This window comes from Tiliqua scincoides, chromosome 6 (assembly GCF_035046505.1).
Source record: "Tiliqua scincoides isolate rTilSci1 chromosome 6, rTilSci1.hap2, whole genome shotgun sequence".
NCBI lineage: Eukaryota > Metazoa > Chordata > Lepidosauria > Squamata > Scincidae > Tiliqua > Tiliqua scincoides.
In genome coordinates this window covers 17,281,577-17,293,271 of record NC_089826.1, presented here as the reverse complement: position 1 = coordinate 17,293,271, position 11,695 = coordinate 17,281,577, and the positions used below count along the sequence as shown (strand labels likewise).

General features: G+C 46.4%; 1 protein-coding gene across 1 annotated transcript in view; it reads left to right on the top strand.

Annotated features, from left to right (window-relative positions):
- Positions 1-2,455: 2,455 nt before the first annotated feature.
- Positions 2,456-11,695, top strand: part of UNC5C (unc-5 netrin receptor C) — a 394,830-nt gene continuing 385,590 nt past the window's right edge. The window contains exon 1 of the mRNA XM_066631993.1: positions 2,456-2,579. Coding sequence (XP_066488090.1) covers positions 2,456-2,579 — 124 coding nt within the window. The remainder of the gene's footprint in view (positions 2,580-11,695) is intronic.

The window sequence follows — 11,695 nt, the reverse complement described above, 5'->3', positions numbered from 1 at the left end:
GAACAAGATTTGCACAATTTCTCTTCTGACATTTGAAGCTAATGAGTTTCTGTATAAAAACAAAGTGCTTATTTTTGGCCATCATCTGCTTAATGATGTCACTTCCTACTTAATGATGTCATTTCCAGCACTCAGTAGGTGCCATGACTGCTATTCAGCCCACTCTATGAAACAAGTTTGACATCCCTGCTCTAAAGGCTACAATCCTATCCAATTTACCTGGAAGTAAGCCCCACTGACTGTAATGGAACTTATTTCTGAGTAGACTTGCATAGGCTTGTGCTCTAAATTCCTCTTGGGAACAGTCAGTAAGGGCACAATCCTAAATAAGGCCACAATCCACAATCCATCTACTCAGAAGTAAGTCCTATTGTGTTCAATGGGACTTACTCCCAGGAAAGTGAGATTAGGATTGCAGCCCAAGTAGATTAACCCCTGCTATCTCTTGGGGGTGGATTGTGCTGTATTTACTCCTGCCTTAACTGCAAGCAGGTACCATGCATACATGGAGTTGATTGCATGGGCTTATGCCTGCTATGTAACATGGAAAATTCAACCTTTGGATGATCTTTTTCTCTGTCTCTGTCTTCTTTTTTTTCAGAAGCTCAGCAAGGATACCCAAGATCATACTCCTGTTTCTCTTCTATTAACCAAATCTAATGAACACATCTGATTCTACACTCAGTTCCCTGTAAAGTCGACATAGCCAGAGTACTAATACAGGCACAATCTCCACTTCAAGCATTGAAGATCTGTGCCAGTGAGAGCACAGTCCTAAGCTTATCTACTCAGAAGTATCTCTCATTATCTCCAATGGGGCTTACTCTCAGGAATGCATGCTTAGGAGTGCAGCCTGAGAGCCCAATCCTATGCATGTCTACTCAGAAGTTTCAGTATAGTCAATGGGGCTTATTCCTAGGTAAGTGTGGATAGGATTGCAGCCTGTGTGCATGTTGCTCACCATTCCAAGCAGTACAGAGAATTTAAGGGCAATAGGAAGTAAGGCTACAATCCTATGCACACTTTCCTGGAAGCAAACTCCATTGACCATAATGGGACTAGGATTGGGGATTTTGAGAGTGCAGTCCTGCACACACAGCCCTATAATTAACACATGCAGGGTAGGAAAGGTCACTGTGAGCCCAATCCTAGGCATGCCTACTCAGAAGTAAGTCCCATTATAGTCAATGGGCCTTTCTCCCAGGAAAGTGTGGCTAGGATTGGAGCCTCAGTCTCCCACTTACCTGGGAGTAAGGTATCCATTGACTTACCATTGACTATAATGAGACTTGCTTCTGAGTAGACATGCATAGGATTCGGCTCTCAGTCTTCACTCCCATCCACATTTACCTGGGAGAAAACCTCATGGACTCTAATGAGATCTGCTTCTGAGTAGACATGTATAGGCTTGGGCTCTCAGTCTACAAACCTATCCACTTTATTTGGGAGTAAGCTCCATTGTCTCTAATGAGACTTGCTTCTGAGTAGACATGCATAGGAGTGGGCTCTCAGTCCGCACTGCTATCCACATTTACCTGGGAGTAAGCCCCACTGACCATAATGAGACTTGCTTCTGAGTAGACCTGCTTAGGCTTGGACTCTGTCTAGAGAGTACTTCCATACCTTGGTGCCAGAGGAGCTCCAGCCTTTCCCGGAGCCCTCCGCCCTTCTCCTGCAGGGCTCCGGGGGTGCGCAAGCGGCGAGGAGCAGCGCGCCGTCCAGTCCGAGATTCCAGCTCCGGTTTTGCAGGTGCTGCTGAGGAAGCGGAGCTCCATTGGCTGGAGCGCTGTGCCTTAGCCTGGGCTTCCACTCAGCAGCTCCTGGACCACATTCGGGGGGGAAGCGGCAGAGGGGCTCGGTCGCTCCCTGCTCTTCGCCGCCTCCTGGCAGGGGCGTCTGTCTCTGCAGGACTGTCTTGGCTTCTCCAGCGCGGAGCCATCCTCCTCCTTCCCCCCCCCCCGGACTTAGGATGCTGCTGCTCCTCGCCCTTCCTCCTCCTCCAGCAGCCCCCTCGGACCTCTTGGCCGGACTATGAGATGACCATTCCTGCCCGCTTCGCCTCCGCCTGGACGCCGCTCCGCTCGCTCCTGCACTCGCAGTGCGCACCCGGGCCCCTGAGCTCAGCAGGGGCGCCCGCCCTGCCCGAGGAAGGACAGCCCCGGCTGCCGGCTCCAGCCTCCCAGCCCGCGGGGCCGACGGAGAGCCCGCCCCGGAGGGCAGCTTCCAAGGGGCTTCCTCCAGCCCGAGGCTCGCAGCTGCAAGTTGCGATCAGTTGCAAGACGGGAGCGGCCGGAGGTCTCCTCTCCTGAGCCTCTTCTCTCCGGGACCGCGCCCAGCAGGAGTCCGGGGCGGGCTGCACTGGACGGGACGGGGGCGCGCTGGACTTTGGCCACCCACGGGTGCCCGCCTTGGGGTGCTTCACCAGCCGTCTCCCTGCTCCGCTCCCGAGGCAGCCATGGGGAAGGCGCTGGAAGCCTCCGCCGCCCGCTACGGACTGGGACTGGGATACTTACTGCACATGGTAGTGCTGCCCGCCCTGGCCATCCTGAGCGCCAGCAGCCCCGGCTCCGCCGCGCAAGGTAAGGCCGCCCTGCGCCTCCGCACCTGGGCGCTCTCCCCGCCCGCTCCTTGCTCAGCCAGCCCGCCAGACCCCTCCTCTCGTCAGCGGGGCAAGGGACTGACTCTGCAACCCTATCCACACTTTCCTGGGAGGAAGCCCCACTGACTGCAGTGGGACTTACTTCTGAGTAAACAGGCACAGGCTTGGGCTCTGAAGCTGCAGCCCTATCCCCACTTGCCTGGGAGTAAGCCCCATTGACTATAATAGGGCTTACTTCTGAGTAGGCATGCAAAGGATTAGGCTCTGTGTGCAATCCTATCCACACTTACCAGGGAGTAAGCCCCACTGACTATAATGGAACTATAATGGGACTCGGGGCATGCATAGGCTTGGGCTCTGAGGCTACAGTCCCACCCGCACTTTCCTGGGAGTAAGCCCCACTGACTGTAATGAGACTAACTTCTGAGTAGTGGGGCGTGGGCTTAGGCTCTTAAATAGCGCAGGCGAGAGGGGGCCAGGGGAGCCATTGTCTTGGGAATGCTTCGCGGGAGTGCGCTCCAGCCAGGGCGTCCAGACAGCCTGCAGCCCCCACTCAGCCCGCCTCCTGCGCACCCCTTTGACGGGGGTCCCGGAGAGCAGAGAGAGAGAGAGAGAGAGAGAGAGAGAGAGTGTGTGTGTGTGTGTGTGTGTGTGTGTGTGTGTTCTGTTCCTCCGCGATCCCTTCCAGCGGGGAAACTTGAGCGCCCGGGAGGAGGGGGCCACCTTCGCCCAGTCCCTGGAGCTGCTTTCGGGGAATGGCAGGAGCTGCTCGCCCCGAGGTTCTTCCAGCAGAGGCTGGCCAGCCCGACTGCAGCCTGGCAGACGGCTGCTGCTGCTGCGCCAGGCGTTGGAAGTGTCCGCCTGCCTGCCTCCCAGGACCGATTGGGGGGTGGGTGGGACGCGACGCGGCTCGGCCCCCCACGGCACCGGGAGAGGTGCAGGCCGCGAAGGGAGGCAGACCCCGCGCCGGGAGGCAGACAGGAGGCACCTGGGCGGTGGAGGGAAGACTCCTCACGGTCCTCTGCTTTCCAGCCTGGTGTCCCATCTCCCAGTGCCAGGCAGCTCTGGCGATTGGGAGCCCAATCCTAGGCATGCCTACTCAGAAGTAAGTCCCATCCTAGTAGGTGGGACTTACTCCCAAGTAAGTGTGGATAGGATTGCAGCCTCAGTGCCCAGTCCTCTGCCTGTCTACTCAGAAGTAAGTCCCATTATAGTCAGTGGGGCTTCTTCCCAGGAAAGTGTGGATAGGATTGCAGCCTCAGAGCTGCATCCTATGCATGCCAACTCAGAAGTAAGTCTTATTACAGTCAATGGGGCTTACTCCCAGGTAAGTGTGGACAGGACTGCAGCCCCTATGTGCAGCTTCAGTGCTGACAACAGCTGGACTTCTCCAACACACTAGCTCTTCAGATCTCCCCCTTTCTACCCTTACCATCCCAATCTGTTCAACTGCTCAGCTCAACCCAGTACATCCCCCCATGTACTCACTTCAAATGAAGTTCCTGTTATTTAGATCCCAGTGCATGACTTCAGTACACACACTCAGAGTGCTTGCGATGCCTGAAGAGTGGACACATGTCTCCTGGCAGAAAGCATTTCAGTGCCAAAGACTATGGGGTGTGTGTGGGATGGGGGGTTCTGGTACAGACTGGCAGGGCTTTCCCTTTGGAACTTAACTTCCAGTAACATGCATTCCAAGGGAATGAGTTTTTTGCAGGTCAGAAGCCACTCTCAAGTGTCACAAAGTGAGGCAGTCACTTCAGTTGGCAGATTCTGAAAGCCATTAAGGGTGGCAGAGCAAAGAGACAGAAATCTGGCCCATGGGCTACAATTTGGTGGAGAAGACTCACCCAAGACTCACTGAAATGAACAGGAGCTGGACAAGAACACAGAGATACTCCTGCATAGGTCATGTGGATTTCAGTGTGGCTTGTGTAGAAGAACTGCCCATCTCAGGCACTAAAATGTCTTCAGGCAGGCTGGTACAAGTTACCCTGTGATGAGTACTCCTTTGTTCCAGAATCCTTACACTTCCCAAGTGCTCACATGTGGACAGTAGTACCTGCAAACCAGTTGAATTAGAGTGTTTACTCATGACTGCTTCAAATCTCACTTGAAGTCCTTGTGGCCAAATGGCTTAAGTGTTTTGTGGCTCTTTGAAGTCAATGGCTTCTTTAACTGGAGCCTTCATATAAATATCTGGTAGTATAGTACCTCCTAGTGTTCCTAAATTAGTATCCCCATGATAAATGATCCCTTGCAACTTGTGTTCAGTCAGTCCAGCATCTCAGCTGATCACTGTTTTTGGTGGTTTAGTTCCTTTCTCTTGATTTCAGTGGAGGAGGAGAGACAGACAGGAAACTTCTGCTGGAGCTGGTGAGGGAAACATGCATTGGTGTGAAAGATTAATGCTCCCAGGTACCAGCAGGAGACTGACTGTTTACATTTAACTTTAAAACAAAAATGCATTTGCTGGTTTGCCTGACATCTGGCTGACTGGAGGAACTGAGAAGAGAGATACTTATTTATTATTTTCCTGGTCCCGTTCTGGATGAATGAATGGACATTGATAAGGCCCTAGCTCATATTGAAAGGCTGGTGATCTGGTGAATTCCCTGTCTTTATCTCATAACACTGAAAAATAAATAAATGGATTAATTGGGGAACCAAGCTGGCTCAATAAAGATAGTCAAATGGGATGATAGGATGATAAACTGATTGCTGTTGAGAAGGTGGGGAGGGTGTGTAAGACACCATGGATCACTAATTACATTGGATCACTAATGCTCCTTTGTGTGTTTACCACATCTCTGAGGTGAGAGTTGATTCTACTTTCTCTATTTATACTTTGCTTAGCAGAAGTAGTGCTTTCTTTGAACTGTTTTTTCTCCTCTTCCCCTACCTAAATCATAATTTGCACCTTGAACGTATATCAAGTAATGCAGTTCTAGATGAAATGACTGGTTTTTAACTCAGTGCAAGCTTGTTCTTATGACCTGAAGAGAACCATAATATTCCCCCCTCCATGCTTATAATTATCTTTATGTCTGTCCGTGTTTCTGTGCTTCTTGGTGAAGGTTTTGCTGTGTGTATGCTTCCAAAGAGCATTGAGTCATGTGTTGAGCTATGTGCTTCGTGCAATAATAATCAGCAGCCTCATTAAAATAGCTGAAAAATGGATTTATGTTGTTACTATGGGGGGGGGAAGAAGGGAGAGAGCCCCCAAATTAGTATTTATTGCTGTCCCAATTGAGAAACAAGTTGGGGAGGAAGACAAACTAACCCCAGCTATAGGTAGTGATGAGGTTGAGCATTTCTCAAGGCTCCAAGAGCAGCAAAGGACTTGCTGCCTCAATAGACTGTCTGGCTGAATTTTCATAAAGTACCCCAGAAAGTCAGAGGTGGTGTGGAGGATTCATGGTTTGTACCTTCTTTGTCTTTGAGGTTCCTTCTCAGATCCGAGCTCTAACTGCAGGGTAAACAGTCTACCATTAGTATGACACCCCAAGGCATTCTCTTTTTTTTCTTCAACATTTTCTTTATTTTCTTTATGAAAGATAATGTCTTGAAAGTATATAGCAAGTGTCTTTTTCCAAGTAGTATACCAAACTCCTAGGAGTACCAAGGAATTATTGGAGTCTCAGTTGACTACTAGGAATCTGAAGGGCTGCAGGATTAGGAAGGAATGAAGGTGGCAGCACTGAGTATGTTTTCTAGGTCTACGAAAACCTCTGCTAATTTCCCTTCTTGTAAGAAGAGGGTCTTTGTATTCTTGGCTCTTCAAGCTTATCCAGTATATTGGTCACATATACAAGGCTAGAAGCCTGTGTGCTCACCTTATATTTTTGTATCTGACATTAAAAGCCAAAATTATCTGACTCAACTCTGAACTCCATGATGTTTTGACTGTTTATGAGTAAACTCCTAGGTATATAAGTAAGTAGGGATCATTTTTCAAGAACTACACCAGGGGTGTCAAACACATTTCATACAGTGGGCCAAAATGGCACTTGCTGAGGGATAGAGGTGATGTCATTAAGCAGGAAGTGACATCATTAAGCAGATGATGGCCTCAAATAATCATGTTGTTCTCATGTAGGCAGTCAGTTGCAAATGTCAAAAAGATAAAATATGCAAATCTTGATCATGTTTTAAAGATATGAGAGAGCCTGATTATCAAGCAGGTTGCCTTTTCAGCAGCATTGTTGCTGCTGAAGCATCTCTCTGCAGCTCATGTACAAAGTGATGCCCTGAAAGAAGTGGTGCTACTAAAAGAGTGGCCCATGTGATCTATCCCAGCTCCTCAGCGGCATCTTCCTTTCTAAGCCCTCTGATCTGCCTGTTCCCCCGTAGTGTCTTCTGAGGCCTCCTGTCTCTCCCTTCCAAATCCCCAGCAGAAGCAGCACTGCTGAAAGGGCAGCTCTGGGAGAGCTCAGTGGGCTGGATAAAGAGCTTCTGTGGGCTGGATACTTTCTGCAGGCTTTATGTTTGTCATCCCTGAAATAGTCAGTCTCTAGAGATGATTCAGATTTCAAACCTGGTTTTGCTCTTGCAGAATCCAAACCCAAATCAAAGAACTTCCCCTTTTCTCCAGTTCTAGCAAATGAGAGTGTTTTTTGTGTCCTAAGAATGGTTTTAATTTTATTTCCATATAATAGCATGGTATCATAATTATAAAGCTTTTTGCCCTGTTTTTTCTCTTGATCTTTTGAAGTACAACATGGATGCCTTGGGCATTTCTGGAGCCCTTTCTCTCTTTCCACTACCTCTTGGAAAACAAATTCACTAATTGATGGAATTTTTTTAGCTCTGTCCCTAGAGAGATGTGCTGCTGAGCATAAGAATAAACCATTCAAGACAAAGCATTAGGACGACCTATGCATTTAGAATTAACCAGGAAGAGAATTATAACTTTCTATTGCATTACAAACTTTAATACCGCAAAATATGTGCATTTGTCATTTTCTTGTGTGTCAAGATTTTCTGTGACATTTTTCAAGAGAAGTCATTGGGTATAAGCTATACTTTAGAGACCTAAGATTGTTCACTTTCATAGCATTCAACTAACTTGCATCACATAAAGGAGGAATCTAGTCTTCTAACACATCCCAACCGAAACTTGATGATATTTGTTTTATATTCAAACCCTGCCCTTGTTTGAAATCAAGGGACCACCACCAGTGATTTTGAGTAATCTACATAATAACAGAATAAACTACAGTAGAGAATATAACAAAACCACAGTATCAAGTGTAAAAAGCAGAACCAGGTAATATTCAGCTCCAATGGGGAATGTAAGCTTTCTCAAACATAAAATGATGTAAGCTGCAATCCTACACACAGAGAGGCTGTTTAAATCTAATTTACTTTAGTAGGAGTTAGCAGTCTTAACTGCATGTTGGATTGCATCCTCAGGCCACAGTCATAGACAAAAATAGTGTGGACATTCAGAAAGTGACCACTTGGATCAAACTATATTAGAAGTTTTTATTGTAGTCAATCATCCAGCATCAAAATTGGGTTATCTATAGAGAAGGATGAGTGGCTGTGGTAAGACCATCCAAACATGTCAGCTGTGTATGCACTTCTTGCTTGTCTACATTATGGCTATTCAGGATTGTAGTGTAGCAGTCCAATCCAAACTAAATTCCCACATGGTGATACAGTGGCACTGTTGCAGGCTACCCTGCATCCTATGGGAAAATTGTGGCTGCTAGAGATAAGGGGATAGCCCCAGGGTAAGCCCCAGGGTAAGCCCCAGCAGCCACAATGGGCAGTAGTGTAGCTAGAGCAGTGCAAAATGGAAGATAGTACAGGTTGCTGAACATGAGTGTAAGCAGCCTCTCCCACTCACCCTCAGAATCATTCAAGTAGCAGCAGCAACACTGCTGTTTTGTGTGCAAGTTTTGCACACTTTATACATGTTTTGCTGGTACAACCATATTGCTTGTGCAATTCCATGCTGATCCATGTCAGGGGATCAGATCCAGGAAAGGGGATAGGATGCGGTATTCACTGGTGTCAGCGTGCACTGGCTGAGTGTGTGGTGTCAGTGATCCACTATCACTACTGGCTATTCTTGAGAGTATAAGTAAGCTGGTGTGGAGGAGCAGCTAGTGGAAGGAACAGGATGGGAGGAATGGGGGAAGGGGTGGGTGGGAGGCGGAAGGGGAGAAGGAGTGGATCCTGACATCACCAACATGCTCCAGTATCCTTTATCTGTTCTCTCTTCCCCTTCCCTCTCCCTTACTCTTGATTCTGCACCAGAAAATGGTTGGTCCAGATCTGAAGGCCCCCTCACATTCAGGCAGCAGCAAGTTGCCCCAGGGTAAGGGAACAAAATTTATTTCACCATGGAGAGACCTCCACAACTGCCCCCTCCATAGGATGCAGTGCACATTCTGTTGACGCAGCTGCCTATAAAAGGCCTTGCACAAAGCAAGGCCAGCCTTTCCTTCACTGCCACTGCTGCATCACAGACTTGAAACAGCAAGTAGTGGAGGGAGCCCTCGTCCCACAGTTCAGGTGAGAGGTTGAACAACTGTCATCACACTGAGAGCAGTTGCATCAGGCCAGCATGGGCTCCAGCAAGTATCCGGAGGGCCAGTGACTCATTGGAGACTGGGGGCTCCCTGCGGACTGGATAGGGAACCCCTGAGGGCTGCAAGTGGCCCCCGGGCTGGGGTTTGGGCACCCTTGCTGTAGAGGAACTATTACAGTAACCAGCAAATAACATGTTGAAATAAGCATGCCCATATCTACTCAGAACTTGCCTTACTTTGATGTATCATCTGTGCATCTAGTTTTTACGAACCAGTTACTGGCCTCTGTTTTATGCCTTTCATTATGCTTCTGAAAGTTTCGCTTAATGTTTTGAACTACAATCATTCTCCTTATGGCGAAACATTCAGGTACCTTGGCGACATGCAGGGTACTGACAGATTTATAGGTTGAGGATGATGGTGAAAGAGCTGGGTTTGAAAGCAGAGGTCAAAGGTTATGCATATTACACAGATTTTGTTTCATCTGTTCTGTGTGTGTGTACACGCATGCCTGTATGTGGACTATATTGCAAAACTTTTGCAAAAACTTTTTGCAAAAAAGCAAAAAACCACCTTTCAGGAGAGCCAATAATTAAATTAAAGTGGTAATTCTGAAAGAGGAGAATAAAAGAAGCCATATGGACAGATATTTACCCTAACTCACTGTATTAGCAACAGCAGCAGTTTGAAAATGCTTGGTGTGGAAAAAGGGAAATATAATATGTGAATATGCTAACCTTCTGGGGATACACTTTTTAATTAAGCACCTAAAAGCATCCTGTTGCCAAAAAAAATAATAAAATAGAAAAGAGGTTGGAGGGAAAAGGACTTAATTATCTTGATGCATCAGTGAGCCAGCTCTGTTTGATATGTCGGGTGTAACTATTTGTATTGTAAAAGAAGTGCTGAGTACAGTTTGCCTGTAAATCAGTTTATAACATTTTTTTCCCCATTCTACACTCATGAGTACTTGTTGGACGCTTGCTAGGTTAATAATTTGGGGCCAGAATCCACTTTTATTTTATTACTCTGGTAGCCACACAATGTTATCAAAGCTGTCCATTGGGGCTCCTTGCAAACTAAAATGCGAACTCAAGCAAACCACCAGAAAAATGATAGGCAACCCATAGAGTAAAATGCTACTCATTATGTTCAGGTAAGCTGTTGATATCTAATTATTTTAAAATGTGTTTGCTAATTTTAAATTACAACTTCCACTGTTTATTAACTGTTGGAAGTGCAGTCTGTTTTTAATGCTTTTGCACACTGGTGACGTTCATACTCTTATGCATAAACCATTAGGTTACAATCCTATTCTTGCTTACCTGGGAGTAAGTCCTATTGACTATAATGGGACTTGCTTCTGCTCTGAGTAGACAGGCTCCTATGACTGGGCTCTTACTTGGTCAACTAGCATTCACATTACTCTTTCCCATTATCTTGCTGAGCACTTGATCACATGGCACTTGTCAATCAGAATTTGATATGTTCTTCTTTCGAATGTGACAGCCAACCATTGCAATGGAAAACAGCATTAAACATATTAAAACGTTTTCCTTAATTTAATTTGTGGGGGAAAATATACTTGAAAGCAGAACTAAAGCTATGTTACAAAAGGCAGACAAATCAATTCCATAGCCTCGTTACCAAACAGAAAGAAAGAGAAAGAAAGAGAGGAGGGATTTGTGCATTATCATCATGAAAGGGGTAGGAATTTTCATCAATAGACCATGTTAGTTGCATTCTTACTCTACCTGATGTTCCAGGTAGATTAGATAACCAGCACTCAGCAATTTCACTCACAATGGTGGTAGAAAAATACCTTTTAAAAGGCACATTTCCAACTTTTGATACATAAAGAAGTTTAGTAGAAGTATCCATTCTTGTTGCACATCAGTTTGAAAAACAAATCTTTGGCTTGGGTGCAATTACTTAATATCAGATTAAGAGGTAAACTGTAGTCTATTTCTACATTTTCGTAGAGACCATTTTTTTTAATTTGCCAAGTATGCAATTCTAAGCCACCCAGTGGAGATGTTCAGCAGGCAGCTATCTTGACATCAGTGCTGGAAAAAAAAAACAACCTGTTACTTGCCTGTCACTTTCATTAGCTTTTTGCTTTTAGGCTTACTACTTTCAGTGATGAAACAGTATGAGCTTTCAAAGGCCAAGTCAGGGATCAAGTGTGAAGAATAAAAGACAGGCAGGGCTTTTTGCTAGTACCCTCAGTGTACTCTCGGCATAGTTTTGTACAGAATCGTAGTTCAGTGCTTTCAAGGATTCAGAAAGAACACTAATGCAGTAAGTGATTTATTGCAAGTGCTCCATGGAGCCCAGCCTCAAGACCAGACTTCTCTGAAGCTTATTCTATCATAATATTGTTGAATAGGCAATCTTAAGGAAATGACATTAAGCCACTGGGATACAAATTTTATCTGAGCAATGACTTAATTTGCAACATTTTGCAATTAATGTGCTGTACATGTAGGGAGGTGATGGGTTGAAAATGGAAACAAATGTAAGCAGGAGAGTGTCATTCATATTAACCTATTTC